Source organism: Neopsephotus bourkii, unplaced genomic scaffold, assembly GCF_033783945.1.
Source record: "Neopsephotus bourkii isolate Nb327-2 ecotype Australia unplaced genomic scaffold, CSIRO-AGI_Nbou_v1 NB_926, whole genome shotgun sequence".
In the NCBI taxonomy this organism is placed as follows: domain Eukaryota; kingdom Metazoa; phylum Chordata; class Aves; order Psittaciformes; family Psittacidae; genus Neopsephotus; species Neopsephotus bourkii.
The window spans coordinates 365,694-388,212 of record NW_026901420.1 but is presented as its reverse complement, the minus strand read 5'-3'; the positions used below and the strand labels follow the sequence as shown (position 1 = coordinate 388,212).

Here is a 22,519-nt window from a genome sequence, read left to right as displayed (position 1 = left end):
TCATCCACTCTATGCTAGTTACAGAAAAGCTTCAAACATCAGCAGTGCTTCCTTGTGCTCCAGCACTTCCCAAATGTTACATGAACCTTTGAAGGGCTTAGTGTTGGCCAAAGTCAGAAGAAACATACAGAATATCTAGCATCCTGGTTTTAACAGGACTGGCTTTCCCATGGGAAACTATGGTGTTTCGGAGATCGTAAGTGTGCATGCACATCCCGAGTCATCTGAGCATTGCTCCACGCCTATTTGTTTGTGTGCAGAGCTGGGCTTCTTTTGCATGCTTTGCCACTATATCCCCTTCTGAGACAAATATTAAAACATGGAAATAATATTTAAGGAACTCTTTATCCACAGTTCATTAAGGTGAGGAATAATGGAGCTAATCATTTCTCATTTCAGTGCTTTTTCATCACTTCCAAGTTTCTAAATTATCCAGGAACAAGGTGCTCCACTAAATATCTAGCTAATGCTAACTCTGCTGCTTGAGCTGATCCAGTCACCACTATGAAACCCCAACACTCACAGTGATTTGAAGGAAAAACCTTGGTACTATCATCATGGTATATTCATAATGTATATCAAAACTGAGGATTCTTCATAGTCATGGGACTCTTCAGAATCCAAAGCAATGATTTGCAACTTATAACATGCACCACAAAGTCTACAAAAATATTTTTCCATCACTATTTAAACTTTTTTAGTGGGAGCGACTACACAGCATATACGTGATGCAATACACATTAGTTATACACTACATGCACTAATGACAATACACATTAGTTACCTATAGTGGGTGCTGCCTTGTTGCATGCATAGGTTTGACTGTGTTTTGTTTCTTATGCAGACTTTTCCCCCTTCTTCATCTTGCCTGATCCTCCAAATGTGTAAAGGCAGCTATAAGTGTGGGCAGAGCTCACAAGATGCTGTGAGGGCGTATAGGAAGCTGCGACAAATGTGAAGTAAATTCTGAGGTTAGCATGTAAAGAATGCTGCTGTAGAATTGGCTGGATAATTTCTTCCCCAGCGTTTTCCCATGGGTAGAAGACAGACCATAGCTCTTCCTTCCCATGAAAGGCACTTTGATCTCCCTTGATGACATGCTTTATGTGTTTTAGGAGTTTAGTGTAATTGGCTCTGCTGACTGTTCCCCATCCCCAACAAGTCTCTATGTCGGTGTTTGTTCTGTAGGTCTCACACAACACACGGCTCTTCTAAGTGCACAGCAGATCAAAAAGAGCGTATTTATGGATCTTGGAAAATGTTATTAGAAATCATTCAAAATACTCCTTCATTATGAAAAGCGTTTTGTGTGGCTGCTTTGTCTAAGTGAGAGTCAAACCCCATGTTGTCAGAAAGCTGCCTGACACGTACAGTTACGAATTGCTCAGCAGCGGCTGCAGAAGCATTCAGTCATGTCTGATGGGACTTAGACACTTGGACTAAACATTAACACCCCTCCTGTCACAGCTGAGGGTTGCCAGCCCAGCAAAGCAGTGGTGCGATACCAGGACTCCCATGAGGAGAACATGTCGGGAGAGCAGAACATTTCTCATCAGCACAGAGATGCTCAGATATACCTTACCTCAGCCTTTAGGCAGGAGCAGCTCTTACTTTCTCACCTCTCTGTGAGTTATGACACTAAATCACAACTACTCTTTTGGTGTGGAGAGTATGGTAAACAGGGCTGTATCTGAAAAGTCACTTATTTTGTTAATCTAATAGAGGAAGGAAAACATTCCTGGCATTATGGTTTTATCAGCTTATAAACGTGGTAGAAGTCTACATGCCTTAGAATAACAGCAGAAAAAAGACTGGGAAAGGAAACATTGAGATCTGGATGCTTTAGTAAAGACAACCAGCAGCACAGCACATTGTGTAACCTTAGAACTTTTCCCATTCCTGATCCCTGCAAATTCTATTAAATATTCTTAAGCTCTGTGGGCCTTGTAGTTAATTCTTTTTAATTCCTTATCAACTGATTAGCCAGCCCTTACTCAAAGGACATTTAGGATTGACAACAGAAGCAACAGACAGTGGAATTTCCTATGCTTCATCCAAAAGGAGGTTTAAAAAGTTAATCAAAGGCTATCAGGTGTGCAGAATCTGGATAATTTTGCAGAAGGAAAATGAGTTGCAGAAGTAAAAAAAATATTGTTTCCTTGCATGAATAGTTACTACCTTTGTGCCCTTAAGAGTAGAAGGAAAAATATGAATAGCACTTCTGACTTGTCCTCATAGTAACTTTTTCTCTGTTTATATGTACATACACAACACTGGCTCATATCACCACAGAAGTGTGCTTGGTACCATGGCCTCAGACATGACACTGCTCTTTGCCCTGCCCTATCTCTGCAGCTCAATGAGCTTTCCAGGGCTTTTATCCTACTGGTGCTGAGCTGCATAGCCCTGTCTAGTTGTGCTGTATCCTTTTCCCCTTGCCATGGGACATGACCAGACCTGTCCTCAAGAAACTTAGATTTTATGGTAGAATTCCTTCTGAAAGTGATAATCACCATTTTCACCTGCACCCGGCTAGGAGTGTATGGAGTCACCCACAATGTCACTTTTTCTGCACTGGGTACAATATTCAGAATGCAGGTCTGTCCCTTCAAGATACAAACAGGATGAGACCAAAGGCTTTTCATCCTTTTCCCATTGTTTTATAATCTTCTCATCCAAAAGCTTTCATGCCTCCTGACACACAAAGAAGTGTTGGGTTAAGTGAACTAACTCAAATGACAGTCAAATGAAGGTTTAAACCAAGGCGTCATCTGCAGTGAGGTTTATTTGCCTTTGAAAATCTCCATTTCTAATGGTTAAAGGCACCACCTTAAGGCTATTTTAATTATTTAGTGCTGTTTTCTTCTTGTGTGGGTCTTTACTTCACTGATGGTGTTCGTGCTTTGGCAGAGAGTGGCTAAGAGCGCCTTTCAGCCCTGTTTCGAAAATTCAGACTTTAAAGGGGTATGGACAGCTATTTATCCTTGCAATTGAAAACATCTAAAACATCTATTTAGCATTTTATAAAGCCATTTTTATGGGGTGAGTTCTCTACGTGCTGCAGAAGGTTACTGCATAATCATAACACCAGAAAGGCTACAAATTTACAACATATTTTAGAAAAATAAAAGACAGATGACAATTAAAAAACTCCCCAAACTCAATAACATGCTTCAAGCAAATGCAACGGGTGGGAAAACCTTCCAAGCTGAAGGGAAAAATGAGGCCATATCTTCAGCTGAGGTGGTGGGGCCCAGATGTGCCAGAAATGCCCCTGAATGAAGAAACCAAAGTCACTTGGTCACATCTCCTTGCTCAAATGGCATCTGATGGACCTGCTTCTATAAATCACATTTCTAACACAGATAGCAACCAAAAGTCCCTCTTCAGTTTCAGGGGATGTGACAAGGTTCAGCCATGAACCATTCCCAGGTTTATTGTGCACAGGGCCATTTCTAAGTCACTTTGACCAAAGCATTTGGGGTCAGCACTTAAGACATCCTGTCTGATGCACAGCTACTAAGCTGTGTAGGAGGATACTTCAGGAGAGCATGGCACTCCTACTTTCCCCTTTCTTATATTTCCTGGAAAACATGATAAATACATGACCGAACCTGCTGGGACATGTCAAATATGCATCTCCACCTCCCCGCTGTGGATTAAGAAGAAAAAGTCATTCACCACTCAACATACTTGGAAAGTCTCTTGTGAATAGAGCAGACACCTCCAGACGTCTCCATCGGTGACGTTATTTATAAGTGGACCAAACAGCTTGTTAGGCTAATTGCTCCTGGAGGGATTTAACTGCATTAAGAAAGCTTGAACAGGGCTCAGCTGTTCCAGAGAATTAGCTGCCACTCCTGCCTTTGATTTACATCCCTCATAAAATTTTATGGCCAGATTAGAATGAACTTCACTTGCACTGTGTTCTTAGTAAAGTTTTTTATGCTGCATAAAAGCAAAAAAAGAATCAATGCTGTAACTAATTATAGCCTTAACCAGGAAAGGAAAATACCTCAAAATAGGGGGGAATGACCCCAAAAGCTCCCCAGAACAGATCCCTGTGGAGGCCCTGCCTCAGACACCTCAGCTTTGAGTCTGAGTATGTTGAGAGAGCAGCAACAGTTAAAATAGCCATGGTTTAAGGAAGAGCACTTTTGAATGGAAAAAGACTGATGTGGCTTTTTATGGTAACCAAAAGGGAGTGTGAAGCAGTCAGGGTTCCAAGTAAATGGGAGAAGGGAGTGGGTGATTATCAGTTGCTTTGTCTGGAATGTCTTTGAGTCATTAGCCTGCTGAGTTTGTTCGTATGGAGGGAAAAGTCTACTTTTGAAATAATTGGTTGCTTTCAGAGATAATTTGTCTATATAGTGCTTTTCCTTCTGTTGTTGATAAATTATGGAAATCCCTGGGCTACACTTTGCTTCACCAACTGTAAAGCTAGGACATAAATCCAAACAGAAAAAAGACTTTTCTTCTTCCTTTCTTTCTGCCAGTGAAATACAATGTCACTGAAAATGGCCTTTATATCTATCCTAACAATCCATGAAAGATTGCAGAAAGGAAGGAGAATAAATAAACCTAGTAAAATATTTACTATTCTAGACATCGGTAGCCAAGGCCAGATTGATGGGAAATGCTTAGTTTGGGGCTGACAGCCTTTAAATGACCTCTTTACAAGTGCCTGAATCTTGAAATTCAACGTGCATGTGAGCTCCATTGGGACGCGTGAGTATTTTGTGCAAGTACTTTGCCGTGTCAGGCGCTGGCCCATTGACAGCAGCAGGAATTACAGGTGTTCAGTTCCTCCCAGATGTGCAAAATGCAGATGCTGGAAAGCAGCTCATCCCAGCAAAACTCCAGCTGCCTCCCTCCATGCCGGATGAGAGCAGATCATATGCTACATTTCACTTCTGGCCAGGACTTACCTCCATTTACTGCTTTTTTTTGCTCAAAATTAATGCTTTTGGGCTGCAGAAGCACTTCCCAAGATGGATTTTTCCACCGAGAAAGGAGCCGCAAGAGAAGGACCACTTCATATGGTCAAAGCATGGGGCTTGGTAGATTTATTTTAAATTAAATAAGTTATTCCATGTGTTCTGGACACAAGCTCACTATAAACTAATTTAAAATCCAAGGAGAAAACCCCTGACAGTCAATTTTTTCAGTCCTTCAAGCTGAAATACCGTACCAGTAGTTCATCACCTGGCAAATAAACCTGCCAGCTCAAAACTTTATATTAATCATTTTCTGTACCCTGCTTGAACTTTTCAAAGCTGAACTCAGGAGTGCTCTAATTCTCAATCCACTGGTACCAAAAGAAACAAGCAGAGGACAAAAGGCGAGCAATGAGTAGCCATCCTCCTCTGCCTCCTCCACTGCAGGAACATGATCTTCACAGACCACGATTTAGGGGAGGTACCTGCCATTTGCCCCACAGCATCTCAAGCTGTAGCCCAGTTTCTATGAGTCAGAAACAGCCAGACCAATACCTTCCTTGATGGGATGGATTTTTAATTTCTGGCCTGGACAGGGGATTTTTTTTAATAGTAATTTCTCAAACTATCATTCCACAGTAATAATTAATATTTTTTTTCATTATCTATATCGACACCTACAAAGACCTTGCTTGACTATGTGCCTGTATTCCTTCTTCTAATGTTTTCATCCTCAAGAAAAAAGAAAAGGAAAGAGATGACAAAACCTCCACAGAATAAAGGAACATATGTTCCTGAGATCATAGCCAAACAAGCCACTTACTTAGTGGGAACAAACTGTGATGTATAACATATTTACTTTTCTAACCTTTCTAAAATTACCTATTTTACTGATTTCTTACGTGTAAAAAGAGGCATAAGGCCTTCCCTTCTGTCAAAGTACTATTGTCTTGAGTAATTTAGAAACTCCCTGTTTCAGTGCATTGAGACTACCAGCACAGAGGCAGATTTAAGGCATCTTTAAGTATTGGCAAGAGTCACAAGAATGTGCTTCTTAATACCACTGTAACTAGAGAATATTTATAGGAGAAGTATTTATAGGGGGAGTCCAGCTAAAACCCAAAGCTCTGAATCAATGACGATCCCACAAGAAGTGCAATCATAAATGTGCTTTGCTTTTACAGCTGATGGTTTGGGGTGCAAGGACAGGCACAACACTTCCACCACAGGTCTGTGCCTTCACTGGGGTTCAGCTCACAGGCACAAATGAAGAACAATGCCATAAATTTGGGGCTAGGAATCTATCTACTGCACAGCTGCAGAAGAGACTGCTGATAAATCAGCCTCTTGCATCGTATCAGGCTGTTGCTTGTATCACCCCAGCCTTGTTCAGTAATGTATCCCAAATTTGAACATGCAGTCATTGCTGTGATATATATAGGCTGAATAATTTTATGTTAATGCGCTTACTCTGTACATAATGCTCTTATAGTAGTAAGAACTATCTTAGAAGGGACAAAGTCTTAAGTCTATTAAATTCTCCTCCAGTGTCAGCCTAAGCAGAGATTATAAATATACATATATGCACCCAGATTTCACTACTTTCTTAAACAGAGTAGAGGTACTATTATGACATTATGATCCCAGCAAATGCATAGCATTACTGCCTGGTATAGAGAACAAGATTCTCCTCTTAACTCTTGTCCAGATCTTCCACTTAACTGATTTTTCTTGACATATTCTTAGAATGTTTAATTTTCAGTACTTGATGGCAAGACATATCTAGGTAGGGAATATGCTTTAGGCTACCTTGGGCCAGCAGCTATCGGTGACTAACATGCATGTTGTGATTAATATGGCATCTAAGTTCAAGCGAATTATGAGAAATTCAGGTCATCTTCTAAATTGGACTACCAGACCTATTTCCTTCAGACAAGGGGAAAATGTGCTTGTACCATTTATTTTGTTGGCCATTAATGCTATTCCTAGAAGACACCTTATTTAAGTGTTCTTTCTCTTACTTCTTCCAGTTCAGTTCTCACAAAGCCACAAGCAAGACTATCAGATCAGTGTAGTTTTCTGTAATAGTTTTTCCCCACATTTTAAAGACTGTAACAACCAGAGAGTTCAGAAAGATACTGATTTTATTTCAAAAACAAGACTGAAAGAACAGAGAGACTGCCAAATCAGGTCTGAGATCCATGTAGCCCAATGTTCTGGTCTTCATTCACAGAGCAGAGCAGCTGGCAGAAAAGACAGAGCATAGAGTGACCGCTCCCAGTGAACTCTTTAAATTGCCTCTAGGCCACCATAGTCAGCCACTACAAGTGCTGCACAACTAAAAAGGCATCTCATTTCCCTCCTAACCTTTTTATACCCTCAACCTCCACAGCATCCGGTGACAGCGAGTTCCACACCCAAAACTGTGCATTCTGCAGTGAATAAATGTTATTTTTGAAAGCTGCTGCTTGTTAACATCACTGGGACAAGCTTGCAAATGCTCAAAGAGGAGAGCCATCAGTTGCACTGCATCAGGAGGAAAGATCAGGTCCTTTGGCTTTTGAACCAAGCTGCAAATTCGGAACCGCCTGGGCAGCTTCATCCCTGTAAGAAGAACAATGATGCTGAGCTGGTGTCCTGCAGTGAGAGGGAAGAAGCTGACACCCACCCTTTAAGTTCTAACACGGTTTTGATTTGGAAGCAGATAGGAGATGGCAATTCTGTCAGCACTGCTAAATTAAGCCTTCCTGGGGCAGGTCTAGAAATGTCCAGGAGTGCCTGGACTTGCAAAAGTTGCCTTTTTCAGTTTTTAGCTCAGACTTTCCATACTGTGTATTTCCTCCACCACACAGATATTGATAGCAGTGAAGGGAGTGGAGCAGGTACCTGGCAGCAGCTACAGGCCATGGTTTTCAAGTTCAACCCCTGGGTGTTTGGCAGTTTAGTGGCTTTTTTTATGTCCTTTAAATTTGTCTGGTGTTCAGAAGAAGCTGATCTCTCATTCTGAAAGTTATCTATGCATTTCCTCTGATAGGCAAGAATTAGTACTTATTTTAAAAAGCAAAATAACTGTAAACAACTAAACTATCTTTTTTTTCCCTGAAAGACTCAATACGGGAAAAGCTCCAGCAAAAGACTGCGGCAATCATGTGACAGAAGAAATAGCACTTCACAGGAAAGCACATACTTTGTCGATATAATCATTTTCCTAGAAGAAGCATTCCCGTATTGGTCTGAATATCTATCTGTTCTGTGCTCTTGTCTGACAAACACTTATGCGAGCAAATTTCACCCTGTAAATAGTTAGCCTGCTCTATGGGGTAGAGGACTCATTATTTTCACAATGCAACAGATTGCCTAAATAAGACAGTCTTCAGAAAGGACTATCTACACACCAACTCACAGACCTATAAGGAGACCTATATAAAATCCTACATAAACCAATACAACAAACAACTAAGTGTGCTCATGGTTTGTCTGCATGTATGAAGTGCTTGCACAACCATTCTTTTCCAAATAATTTATAGTGTTTGCAACTTAATAAACACATTAAGCACTAAATGGACCATATTTCTTTACACCAGACAAAAATCTGTACATTTCTGCTTCAAATACTTATGGAGCTGTAGCCACATAGGTCAATAGAGGAGGATGGGAATTCTTTGCCTCTTCTTCCCTGTCATTATTTTACCTGTAATAAAATTCAACCAAGCCCCAGCCTGGTGTTATTCCATTTAGTTGGAAATCTGCAATGCACTCATGGAAAACGCCACTTCCAGTCAGGCCATTATACACCATGGGGCAAGCCTGCTTGTCCAGTGTTGCAGAAACATCAAAGTACTTGCCACCTTTGATAAAAGAAAAAAAAGCAGAAGAATGTATCCAGCCTTCAGTAGTATTTCATCTCAAAAAATCCCAAGATCTATTACTTTGCATATGGTTTCTTATCATGCTTTTTTTCTAAAGAGCAATAGCTTTCCTTTTCTGCTTTGTAAATGAAGGAAAATCTTGGATAAAGCCATATTTCCAGAGCAGCTGAATCCACCTCATAACATATGTTTTGACACCCCAAAAAAAAGTGAAAATCACATTATTTATCTTGATTAGCAAAAGCAACAGTCACCACAAACGGAAACTGTAACCCTCCCTTATACAGCTGCCTATGGCACTCAACCTGTAGTGGACACACACAGTTTCACTGATGACACACTACACACAGGACTTAAACATAGAATTTCTCAGGATGTAAAATGATGCATTTACTCCAATGATCACATGGAATTTCACTGAATAGTCTTTCCTCCACTAAATTAACTGCACTCCAAAAAGCTACAGGCAGATAAATTTGGGCTGCATTTGCCTTACCAGCCATAAGACTGACACCATATTCATCCTTGATAACACCATCATCAGCCATCTCAGCCAGCGAGGCATTGGACCACTCAATGCCAGCCTTCTTTCCATCAGGGAAAAAGACATAACCTACAGCAAGGCTGAAAGCGAAAGAAATGGAGCAGACTGGAAGTTCAACATAAACTCAAATGGACCAACACATTTGCCTTCCAGGAGAGCCCAATGATAAGCATATACTTCATGCCTGGAAAGTAGCAGCAATAAATAAAAAAGGTCATATTGTGGTGTAGTACAAGTGTAGAGTGGAGGAAGCCTACACATGCAGGAAAGATGAAGCTTGCAGGGTGGATTTTGGTGGGCGGGAGGGACAGGCAGGTTACTTGTTCTTACTTGGTTCCAGGACCATGAACACTGATCTTTAAGGTTCTGGATGCACAGAGCACCAGTCAGCAAGGCAGGGCTCCCGGAGCAATGCCCTACAGATGGACACACTTGAATAGGTGGAATTGCTGAATTTGTATCTCTAAATCTAAGCAGTAAAACAAGCAGCTGCATCAGTCAAACAATAATTAAATGGAAAAGAAGTGATTGAAGGTAAAAGCTGCCCCTGTGACTGACTAATTGCAAATGGAAAATTGGGTGGAGGGAGTGGGGAGCAAGAGCGTGTGGATGGAAATCTGGCTGTGCAGATTCAAAGCAAGAATGTGCATACAGGTGTCCTGCAGAGTGAATTCTGCCTCTTCAAGATGCATATTTTTAGCAGCATATACTTCCTTGGTTACTTACTTAGTTGTGGTATCTGGCAGATTAATAACTGTTAAATGTGCTGCAGTCCCATCCTGTAAGACAGCAATAAAGAAAAAGAAGTCTAATTTGTGTGGGCTTATTTCTGTGTGTCATAAACTCACTTGACCAAGAAGACACTGGATATAACCCAGGTTATACAGTGGCCTCTGACTTTATACTTTTAGATCTTCTCAATACATCTTCGATGAAAATCTGGATGAAAATGAGTCAAAAAAATATAAACCAAGCACATTAAAGCCAAATTAAGGACATTAAGGACAACAGAAGGTCCATAGCAAACAGACTTAAGAGGAGGAGGGAAAAAATAGATGCAAAGATGTCAGCTAGCCATGATCAAACCTGATGGACATCGGCAACTGCAAGCCTACACTGTGCTGTTATATATATGTACAGTATGCGGACTCTAACTTCAGTCATCCATAAACTTTAATTCCATCTTAAAAACCATTCAGATGGCTTCTAAAAAAGAGAGACAAGGCCACAGTAATTTTGAGTTCTGAATAGCTAAGAAGAAAGGCAGAGATTACTACCTGATTATACGCTTCACAGTGCAAAAGCAGTCTTATCAAAAGGTACAAATGCAGGTGTGAAATCACAACAGCTACTGGATCTGCAGAAACGTGTGATTTTCCACAGTGTGCTTTTATGCTAGCCAGCATATATCTGGGAAAAGAACTTTTTATGCTGAATTCAGTTTTAATTCCTGTAATGTTGCTTATAAGAGAGAGTTTAGAACTGTTTACACCTGTGTTGGCAAAGGAAATGCCTTTTCAGGAGCATCTGTTGGGGTTGCATGCCAGCTTGTAGGGCCAGAATTCAGCATTTCCCCAAGCTGTGCACTCCCCAGCAGCCACAGCGATGACTCTCCTCCAGCACAGCCACCATTGCAAAGCAGAGAACTAGAGCACAGTACAGGCAGAAACACTTGCTGACTGCTGTCATGAAGGTTTAGGATGCCTTCAAACACCTCAGGCTCTCAATTAGTGTGAATCAGCACTGCATCAATTCCACTGAGTACTGGGTATTTATGGCAGCTGAGAATCTGTCGTTTGAAGATGCCTATCTAATCTTTCTTCAAAAAGCCCAAACAAACAATTTTAAGTTATTAAAACAAAATGTTGATTCAACCAGTGTACAGAATCTCAGTTTTTACACACACAGCTCTGCTTTTGAGAGCTGCTGCCAATACTGATATGTGCTAATGCTGACAGCATTATCATGTATGCACATAATAGCACCTCTGATTGCACATGTTGGATGCTCCCAGTGCCTAATTTCTGAATACTCAAATGTGACTGACAAGTTCAGAATCACCTCTAATTTCATGGTTAAGTAGCACTTTGACGTTACTACCTACTTCAAAGTGTGCTAAAATCATGACGTAACGGTAAATCTCAGACCAGTTCCTGATACCTGCAAAAAAGAACAAAACCACACAACTTGAAGTGCACCATTACTGGAAAATGTGAACTAGTAGCACCTGACTTGACAGTAACTGTGGATAAAGAAATATCCCATAATTGATAACATGTAATTGATTACATGGTAAGCATATGCATGTACCCACAACAGTAATGGTGTTTCTTCTGAAATGTCTTAACTTCATGAAATTGGTTATTTTTAAAGATCACCTTTAGTCCCACTGTCTTGCCAGTACCATCCATAGTGAGGGAAGCCAAGTGAGTGAATTGTTTGTGGTGCTGTTACCATAAGAGTGGCTCCGGACCCCTTTGAGAAGAACTTTGGTTTTCCCATGATTTTCTATTTCAATTTCTCCAACAGACTGACCCCACTCCTCGTGTCGAAAATGTTGTTCCCTTTGTCTGGAAGAAAGAAAAGACTGAGTCAACACATGCAAAATCAGTAAGTCTCCTCTTCAATCTGCCTCAGTGCCAATCTGGTTGACTTATATACCAAAACAAAGAAAAAAATTCAGAGCATTTGTATCATGGTTATGATATATTTTACACTAGAGCAATCACTTTTAAATTTCCCAGTTATTGCTACATAATGTCTATGAGACACCTGAGAATCAAACAACAGCAAATCCCCACCCTGACAGACTACAAGAATGCTCTTTCTCTGAATGTTGTACTACCAAACAGTTGCTGCTTAGAAGTCAACAGATATCACCAGCAACAATGCACTATTCTATCATAGAATTATACAATCAAAGACTAGTTAGGGTTGGAAAGGACCTTAAGATGATCTGTTTCCACCCCACCGTGCCATGGGCAGGGACACCTCACACTAAAGCATGTCACCCAAGGCCTCATCCAACCTGGTCTTGAACACCACCAGAGATGGAGCATTCACAGCTTCCCTGGGCAACCCATTCCAGTGCCTCACCACCCTCACAGTAAAAAACTTCTTCCTTATATCCAATCTAAACTTCCCGTTTAAGTTTTAACCTGTTACCCCTTGTCCATCACTACAGTCCCTAATGAAGAGTCCCTCCCCAGCATCCCTACAGGCCCCCTTCAGATACTGGAAGGCTGCTATGAGGTCTCCACGCAGCCTTCTCTTCTCCAGGCTGAACAGCCCCAACTTTCTCAGCCTATCTTCATATGGGAGGTGCTTCAGTCCCCTGATCATCCTCGTGGCCCTCCTCTGGACTTGTTCCAACAGTTCCATCTCCTTTTTATGTTGAGGGCACCAGAATTGTACTCCGGTGCTCCAAGTGAGGTCTCACAAGAGTAGAGTAGAGGGGCAGGATCACCTTCTTCAACCTGCTGGTCACGCTCCTTTTGATGTAGCCCAGCATATGGTTGGCTTTCTGCTTGTATGTAAACAACACACTACCAATACTCATGTTTTCTTCCATATTTTCAGGTCTCCAAAGCTTGTATCATAATTAAAACACCCACTTTAGCTCTTCTTCTACACGATTATAGTTAATCCTTTGCTTAGATAAACTTGGACTGATGACTTGTGAAGCAATGTAAATCAGGTTGTTAACAATGAAAAAAAGCCAGAGTAAGAAATATTCCAAATGCTCAAGGTCTTACAGACCAAAACTGTGGGCAGATCCTTCCACCCACATATTAGGAAAACCCTGCCTATGTGCAGGATCCTCCCTTGAGGTTGCCAGGTCTGGTGTAGTAATGAAACCAGAAGACACCTGACAGGAGCCATGTCCTTTATTAGCTCACTTCAGATGAAACCCACCTTCTAAAGTCACCTATAACACATGACAGAGCCTTAAGAGATCTGCAGAAAAATTACTATGAAACCAAGAAGAGATTAATCTTGCCTCTCACTTTTTGACCCTGTGGAAGAACTCTATGGTCCATGGTTCCTGAGCAAAAGCATGTGCAAATGTGCCGGGGTGACTGTCGACATTGAAGTTAAAGACTTCTGTGAAGTTCTCCCAACTAGGAAAAGGAGAGAGGGGGAATAAAAGACATTATTAGCATTCAGGTCACACTAGGCCAAGTTTGCATTTCCTACTCTGACAGTGGCAATCTTGAATTTTCTGATTATTGGAAAATTCTGGTTTACATAGTTTTAAATATGTTTGCAAAAAAAGCAAATGGAAGGAAACCGAGAAGAGCAACAGTCTGCAAGAGTCAACAGATTACCTAGGAAGGGAAGCTGGAAGGGTAGAGCTGCAAGCCAAAGCATGCTGCTTTCTCTCATGTATCTGTTCAGAGGTACAAATGCAGCATCACTCCAGAAATGCTGTGCTACTTTGACAGCAAATCTTTTCTTATCAGACAAATACAGTCCATAAGCAAAAAGAGAAAGCAGAGGCAAATGCTTCACGTGTTACTTTGTGCACATGACCCTCTGAAAACAGTAACCAAATCCCTAACCAGGAACTCGATACACATCCCAGAGCAAATGTGAAACACTCTTACTGGAAAGAGAATTTAACTGGTACAAGTTCGCCATCCTCTTCGCTCCACTGCTGCCTGTAGGGTCCTTTTCTGTAAGAGAAAGTGCTATAAATCTGTATCATTCCTAAACAAACAGCAAAATGTTTCCTAGATGTTTGGAAATGGATGCAATCGGAGACACTGAAGAAGAATAATGCTGTTGTGTGCTAAGGTAGGATAGAAAAGCTACATATTACCCACTGTGTTTTCATTCCATAAAAATCAATGCATGCTTTTTTGTTACCAAACAGCTTCTGGTTCAAGTCAGTTAAATACATTTGCAGCTTTCAAAAAGCCTTGTTCTTAAGTGTGCATAAACAAAACTATAGATTGCTGCAATACCTGAGTAATCCGTCAAAGCTTATTTTCCAGATCGTTTGGGGCTCTAAGTATTCAATAGTGAGCCCTCCTCCACTCCAGATCTCTTCAGATTCATCATTCACCATCATGTTTGGATGTTGTGGGTGCTAAAAAGACATTCCAGGAAAATATTTGATTAATTCTGAGGATGCAACGTGGGTGAATTCCTGCTCTGATGGTCCTCTGCAGGAGGAACTTTTGGTTGAATTCGATTTTCAGTTCTACCTGCTTTCTGATAATTAGATTATCAAACAGGAAAAACTGCATCTGAAATACCAAAGATAACACATTATTGTTTCAGATAAGAAAACTGAATTACTAGTGTGAAGGGAGGGCCCCGCAAGAGCTCAGCTCCTTATGCTAATGGCTGTCAAGCTCATAGCCAAGCTGATGCAGGGCTTTGGAGATATACCTATTTTTAGACTAAATTTGATGAAACTCTAAAATGATTCAAGTTTCCAGTGCATGCAACTTCCCTCCCAAAACTCTCCAGCTGCTCTTTGAAAAATATGTCTTGTTTCCTAAAGCTGTCACTTTTCTAAAAGAGACCTTGTGCCTGTTGCTGTAGGGAAGAATCTATGAAGGTCCTGAACTTGGCTGGCAGTTCTAAGTAACAAAGCTACAAAGTGGCTATCAAAGCTAACAAAGCTATCATTATACTAAATATTACTAGAAAAGAAGATAATTCACATCAATCTCCTATTTTATTTTATTTTATTTTATTTTATTTTATTTTATTTTATTTTAATTATATGATCTGCAAATAAGATGTCTCCTACTTTTTCTGGCCATGGCTACTTGGTGGTGCAAATCTGTGAACATAAAGACAGCTGAGTGTAAAAGGATTTATGTCAGATCTTCCCTCCTTCTTTACTATGAAGTCAGCTATTAACAAAACACACAGAGGCAAAATGATTATACATATATAAAATATTTATATAGATCATATATACATACTGTATATGATTAATACTGTTTTCTTTTTAGCAAGAATGAAGCAGATGTACATATAAAGATTTCCCTAAAAGTCCCTAAAAGCTTTCCTTTCTCTTTTAAAGAGGCAATTCCACAATGTTTTTATAGCATTCACTACTTAAAAGGGGAAAAAACAAATCATAATTGTACAATGCAACTTATTAACCATGTGCCGCATGTTATCAGAAAGACTGAATGCTCGAACTTTTCCTGGGAGGCATACCAAGACATTTTATAGAAAATACGACGTTTTGTGCAAATTACAGGAAAAAGGGAAGGAGTGTCAGTCACCTACTGCAAAAATTAGACTTAGACAGTAATCTTGCCACTTCTACCACTGTCTTTCGCACAGCACTGATGTCTTACTCTTAGGATGTTAATGTAGTGAAGGTGCAGAGAACTCTGTATTTTGCTTGGGATCCTAACATAGGTTTGAGACAGGAGTTGAGCACTACTTTTGAGTGTAACCCCACAGCCAACACTTACTTCAAACTCCCCTATTCCATCCACCCTCAGGAAGAGCCACATCTCGCAGACCCCATCAGGACGTTTTGCAAGACGAGCAATCACAAAGGTCTTGTTGGTCTCTGCAAAGCCGGTGAAGTAAACCGAATCGATTGCCTAGGGAAAGGGAAATGGATAATGGATTTCAGCTCCAGCTGGAGGCTGGAAAGGGTGGGGAGAAGATGAGTAATTCTTTGTTTTCCATAGATTTCTTCTCAGGAATCAAATTTTACTTTCACTTTCTGTATCTGATACCAGGAACCAAAGAGAACAGCCAGGAGTTCTGCTAGTAACAGTGAAGACTCATCTGTAAAACAGGACAGCCCATGTCCTCAGGAAATAACTGAAATCCACAATAGTTAGTCACTCTGGCACACAAAAATCACAATGTTCATTGACACAAAAGCATTTTTCCTTCTTGTTTGCCCATTTCCCCATCAGAGCAAGCACAGAAAGCAGAAAGGCAGCAGACGAGAAGCAGTTTTAGAGAAGGAATGCAATTACTGCATGATAGGCGCAGACAAGATGAAGTATAATAATCTGAATTAAGATGTTTATTTTGAAAAAAAGAAGTTCCCTTGACCAAAATCCTTATGAAATGTGTCCTCAAAGAGTGTCTGTGAGGAGGAAACTGAGCCACAAACACAGTTTTTCCATCTAGCTCCAAATTGTATGGAGGATAACTTATATGTAGGGGAAACATAGGAATAAAAAAGGGAAAAGGAAGAGAAAGGAAGTTATAGAAACCACAGCACTTTACCAACATGATTAGCAGCTGGGCTGCTGTACGGCCAGTTAACATCTCAGATCTTAAAAACCAGTAGGAACAGAAGTCCACAAGTTCGAGTTCAGATGTCTGTATTCATATATTTCAGCAGAACTCACTTGAAGTTTTAAAAGCTGGAACACGGAAATTATGATTAATGTGTGCACTTTCGGGCATGGATGAAGTTGTGAGTCTGAAAAATTATCCCTCATAAAATGCCAAAAAAAAAAAATACTAAACCCAGATGATTATTGCCCTTACACATGCAGGTAAGGGGCGATTTTGAGTGCACAGAGCTTGGAAATATACATGGAGTGAGCCTGCTGGATGCCAATGTAAAAATCCAGAGACACAATTTCTGGAAGTGTTTTCCAGATCCGTTTTTAGACTTCTCTTGTATAACTTGCTCCAGTGTGACTGTTTGGAGGAGCAGAGGAAAGTGTAGACCTTGGTTATATCTCAAACCACTTTGGGTGTTGGTTTGATTGGGAAGACACTGTCACTCCTGCCCTATCAAATCAAGATTGGCAAAACACTTCAATATGCCCAAGCAGCAGCTTAACTAGTAGAAAGGGAAAGCTGTAGAAAACAACTCATTTTTTAAAAGCTAAGCAGGAGCATCAATGCATTTGTTAAATATTATGATTTAAGGATTCCCAGAAGGTTCCAGGATACGTTAGCAAGAAGTTCACAAAAATAGCTTAGGATTCAGCACCTCAGCTGGCACCCACAAGGCAAATCTTGATGAGGCAAAGAAAACCAAGGGACATTCTATCTCACCAGCCTTTCTGCTTCCCCCTGAACAGCCAAGCCAACCCAAATGTTCCTGTTAGGTACAGTATTTTGATAGGATAGTACATGAACACAGGAAAGGTACAGGTTGTAGATAGAGGGTTTATTATTTGTTAAGCAGACAAGTACACCTGAAAAGTTAGATTAAATTCACCAAGTGTGCTAAAATAGAAGGCACATGTCCTGTAGTGCATTTGCTTTTCCCCACTGACATCAGCTGCTCTGATTAGAGGTAAGCCCCCCTATAAGAGATAGCCAAGGTGACATCCCCAACCTGCCCTCCCTGGTATGTGTGAAAGGTGGGTGGAAGAAGGATGTGGGTCCCAATGCTTCAGGGGTTCGGTGGTGTATGGGTGTCAAATACCAGGATCAGGGATAGGGGTCCCTGAGCGGTGTAGGTGCCAGATGTGTGCAAAGTGCTGGGGATGGAGGGGGCAGGTCCCTGAGGGGTGTGGGTTCTGAAGATGAAGGTGCTATGAGGGCAGGGGGGTATAAGTCCAAGGAGAATGGGTGTTGTGGAGCTACACTGGTCCCAGGAGATGGGGGTTCCAGGGACTGAGGGGAGGGATGCTGGGGAAGGATGGGGTCCTAGGGAAAAGGGCTTGCCAGGGATGGGGATTCCGAGGAAGGGTTCGTCACGGAAGGGGGTCGCGAGGAAGGCTGTCCCACTACTAGGGGTACCGGGGGGCGCTGGGGGACACTCACGTGCGGGTCGGGGCGGAGCGGGCGCGGCCGCCGTGGCTCCGCGGGGGCTCCGCCGGCCGCCCGCTGCCTCCAGGCTCCGTGGCAGAGCAGGAGGCAGCTCAGGGCGCAGCGCTTCAGCGGGGCCGGGGCTCCGAGGGCGGCCGCCTGCCGGGCCCCGAGCAGCGCCAGGAGCAGGAGCAGCGGCAGCAGCAGCAGCAGCATCGCGGAACGGGGAGCGCAGGCGGAGCTGCGCCGAGTGTTCGGCGCTGGCTCCGGCCGCCGACAAACCCCGCCTCGGGGCCGCGCACCGCGGTGTCCCAGGCCGGTCGCGGTCATTTCCGCGAGAGGCTTGTCCCGACGCGCTGGGAAGTGGGATCGGCTTCTTTCAGTATGTTGTTGTTATTATTATTGCTACTATTATTGTCAATAATTATTATTACTATTTGTATTTTTCTCCCAAGAAATGTGATCTCAGCGCGCATCCCGCCCAGCTGCATGGAAGCGCCCGAAGGGGAGTTAAGAGCTGTTGCCCTGGAGAGGCACAAGCAAGTGTCCAGGAAACCCTCCGGGTTAAGTGGTGTGATGCAGGAGCGTTAAGTGTCGGGGTCTCTCCCTGGGCCTGTCAGGGTGTACAAGGGCCATATCAGCTGCTCCTCACCGAGGATGAGGGCTGCGGATGTTCCCAGCTCTTCAATTCAGATTGCAGTTCCTATTGCAGGCTTCTGACCCTGTTTTCTCTGGCTCTCAGCTCTCACCACCAGCTCCAACCCGCCTGGCAGCCCATTTCATCTAGGACACCAAAAAATAAATCACAGTGGGCATCCCTTCAGCATCTCTTGTAGGTACCATTTCTAGAAGCCGTATTAAGGAAGGTTTTTGGTGGCTGCACAATAGATCTTTTTATTCCTTTTGGAGTTAACAAGCATTTAGTCTCATTTCCTTATGCTAAACCACACCCAGCCTCTCAGGGGTGGTTGAAGTGTAGCTGACCTCACTTTGGAGAAAGATGGGGCTCTCAAAACCTGTGCTTTCTTTTGTCTGTTGGGTGTTTTGTCTCCCTAATAGCGCTAAAGCCTCCTCAGGTGACTTCCTTTTACTTGAAATAGCATTTCTTGTATGTTTTTTATGCCTCAGTTGTCCCTCAGTTTGGTTTTATAACCACCTGTGCCATAGTCTTGTGTTTAATGGAACAGTGCTTCCGGTTCTTTTGATTTATTCTCTGAATGCAACTGGTTTTAATAACCTCCTTAGCTCTGCTGCTTCTTTTTGCCTTTTACCTAGGCTTTTCTGATACGGATGTGCTCTTTCTCCACCTCTATGATCGTGTTTCTATCTATCCTTCAAAAGCTTTTATTGTCTTAAATGTTCCTCTTACCTTCTTAAAAAGCTTCCTTGTTTTTACACAGTTCCTCTTTTTCTGAGATTGTGAACAGCTGTTCTGTATTGCTTTATTGCTATCCATGGACCACATAAAATCCAAACAAAAGGGCAGGAGCTAAAATGCAGAAATCACCAGAGATTAAGGCAATAAGGTTCAGAAATGTGTATCTGTAAGTTGCCATTCTTCAGTTAATATTGAAGGGGTACATCTTAAAGTCAACCACAAAGAGCAGGCAGAGAGCCAAAGAGATAATAAGGTTATTTTCTTACTTCAGATTGTGTTATGGAGGAACTGAAAGTGGTCTAAAAATAGGAGATGTGACACAGTGTTATCACCCTGCACCTGCAGCACAGCAGGAATGGTTCGGTCCAGAGAACAGCTGCAGAGGGAACAGACTACGAAAACCAGCTTTTATTCTTAGTTAGAATTTAAACACAGTATTGACATGAAGCAGTATCCAATAGGGAAAGTTCCACACAAATGGCAGACCTCTAGGACCCTGCAAATAATTAAACCCTCAGCAGCTCTAGTCTGCTGGAGATGGAAGGGCTTACAGCAAACATCAGATTCTTGTAAAATCTCCCTTTTCTCCCTAAGGCAACCCACAAGCAGCTTTGCTGCCCTGTGCCAAACTGCTGGAATCCTCATACAAATCACGTCAATTTCCGTATTTGCATTTCTGAGGGGAGGATAAATGGGGCACGAATACTTCATATTTTCCTCTGACATGTGATGGATGCAGAAAGTAAGTCTCACCCACACACACCAGTGAAGATATTGTGGCTGTCTCTATGCAGTCTGCAACAGAGATAAGTGCTGTTCCTTCCTACGAGGACAGGAAGCTCGGAAACAATTTGCTTTGTGCAGTGCTATGTTCCAACATATCTTAGGTAATTTGTTTGAGGACTTCAAGTTATCTCTGGCAAACAATTTATCTTGGCAAAATTGTTTGCTGTGGAAATAGGCTCTAAACCAGCATAGCTTGCAGAAGAACCAAAGTCCTGACATGCCTGGTAATGTTTTTAGCGTGGTAAAGCCAACACTGTGCACATTAAAACAAGTTTAAAATCTCCTACACATGCAAAGATGTGGGGAGGAAAATACTGAATTAATTGGTTTTAAGTTCAAGAGGAAATGAGGAACCTGCAATTGATGCACAGTGCTGAAAATACAGAAAACAAAGTAAGCTGAATTTAAGAATTTCTGCTGGCCTGCATTTGCTTACTTGCTCCTAATCATCTACAATATTGACCATCAAACTTCTCATTGCGTAGTGAACACTTTAAACAGTGCTACCTCTTTCAAATCCAGCTGCCTGGCAAAGGAAATTGGTGTGTTAGAAGTATATTCCAACAGAAAAAAAAGTACTTTGGCACCCTGAGAAACCAAGGGCCTGCAAAATCAGATGAAGTGTTGCTGTGAGGTCCAGGCTGGTTCTCACAATCTTTGCACTGCAGTGAGCACTGATTCTATGTACTGTGCAAAGCCACTGAGCCTCTCTAGCAGTCTTCAAGCAAAATCAAAGCCAAGAGAAAAAATTATGCATCGTTGCCTTAGAGAGCTGCAAATGTAACTGGATTTTCAGAACTACATCCAGAAATAGCAGCTAGACTCACAGCTGTAGTACACGACCCAGACATGGAAAGCTCAGATCTCAGAGAGAATTTCGTGGTTTCAGCCTATATTTAAGATACACGTCATTATATGTGTCATATATATATTTCCTAAAAAAAAAATAAATCAAATAACTGCCTTGTCTTGTATACCTTTTCTCCCTGCATTTGCAGATGCGCTGTTTGCCATCGTTGTAGAGTGGTTATGACAAAGACTATTTGGGCTGCCCCAGGGCTGCAGAAATAAGTCATGCACCATCCAGTGGACAAACGCATTCGTTGCACTGCGGCGACGAGTTATTAAGCATCAGTTCCACGGAAATCGACTGCAAAACCTCCACTTAATTAGAAGGGATAAAGGATGTGTGGGAACTGCTGAAGTACATAGCTCCAGGGTGTGAGAACATAGAGTCCTGTCTAGCTGATAATGCTAAAAAAAAAACCAAACCCAACACAGTACCTAACTTTTTTGTAGCTCCTGGGTAACCATCGTTTATCATTTCTCAGCCATCCTGAAATAAAAGTGCAAGGACATCAATGCATGTCAGTTTTCTCAAGGGTTAAACTCGCTATAATCAGCGCTGAACCTCTTGTTAAGTATGTACCCAAGAAATGAAGCATTTCTTCATTTTGTTTTTACTTCTGGCTAGATGACACTAGTTATATTAAGGGCAAACATGGAGGGAAATAGCTTCAGAAAAAGATCAGCCCTTATAATTTTGTGTCTATAGATATTTCCATACTTTTATTTGAGCAGCAGAGATATTGGCATCGATTTACTTATTTTACCATATGAAACCCTTGGAGACAGAAGACTACACACAAGCTTTTCTTAAATCCTTAATGTTTCATCACAGAAGCAGTTGGAAACGAAAAGAAGCACACAGGCGTGTGGGCAGCTGAACGTTGTACTTGCAGCACGCACAGCCCTTCACGCACTTGCAGCCCAGGTCCCACTAGGTGGTGGTGCTGCTGCAAGATAAAAAAGATGCAGAAGCATGCCCAAGCTGCTGCAATTTTGGTTTGTTATCCTTCAGCATTTTTATCTTTATGTGTTTCAAACGTACCCTCAGCTCACACGCTGCATTTGCTATTTTGCATCAGATTTTTAAAGCTACTGGGTATGTATTTTTTTCTAATGGAAAATTCTGAGTCTCATGAAACTGTATTTCATAGAATCACAGAATGGTTTGAGTTGGAAGGGAGCTTAAAGCTCATCCAGTTTCGATCCCTGCCACGGGCAGGGACCTCTTCCACTAGAGCGGGTTGCTCCAAGCCCCTGTGTCCAACCTGTCCTTGAACACTTCCAGGGATGGGGCAGCCACAGCTTCTCTGGGTACCCTCACAGAAAAGCTTCTGCCTAAGAGCTCATCTCAACCTCCCCTCTGGCAGGTTAAGGCCATTCCTCTTGTCCTATCACCACGTCCTTGTAAAATGTCCACTTTTTATTTCCATCTAAAGCTAACTCA

General features: G+C 41.9%; 1 protein-coding gene across 2 annotated transcripts; it reads right to left on the bottom strand.

The window, feature by feature from the left end:
* Nucleotides 1-7,063: 7,063 nt before the first annotated feature.
* Nucleotides 7,064-18,407, bottom strand: LOC133214737 (uncharacterized). 2 transcript variants are annotated; one of them, XM_061357932.1, is made up of 11 exons: nt 18,078-18,407; nt 15,797-15,931; nt 14,318-14,442; nt 13,958-14,026; nt 13,358-13,471; nt 11,805-11,920; nt 11,455-11,510; nt 10,077-10,129; nt 9,303-9,430; nt 8,629-8,785; nt 7,064-7,541 (listed from the first exon to the last, which is right to left on the bottom strand). In XM_061357932.1, the coding sequence occupies exons 1-11, from the start codon at nt 18,390-18,392 to the stop codon at nt 7,469-7,471; spliced, it is 1,341 nt and encodes a 446-aa protein (XP_061213916.1). In that variant the 5' UTR covers nt 18,393-18,407; the 3' UTR covers nt 7,064-7,468. The 2 variants fall into 2 exon arrangements, with proteins under 2 accessions (XP_061213916.1, XP_061213917.1); XM_061357933.1 differs by lacking the exon at nt 13,958-14,026.
* Between the last annotated feature and the right edge of the window lie 4,112 nt (nt 18,408-22,519).

What these genes read in the sequence shown, in the direction of transcription:
- LOC133214737 (XM_061357932.1), bottom strand. Translation starts at nt 18,392, where the DNA reads ATGACCGCGACCGGCCTGGGACACCGCGGTGCGCGGCCCCGAGGCGGG. An exon ending in TTCTTCCACAGGGTCAAAAA is followed by an intron (nt 11,921 to 13,357) that starts GTGAGAGGCAAG and finishes TCTTTCTTCCAG; the next exon opens with ACAAAGGGAACAACATTTTC. An exon ending in TTGGTTGAATTTTATTACAG is followed by an intron (nt 7,542 to 8,628) that starts GTAAAATAATGA and finishes TTCTTCTTACAG; the next exon opens with GGATGAAGCTGCCCAGGCGG.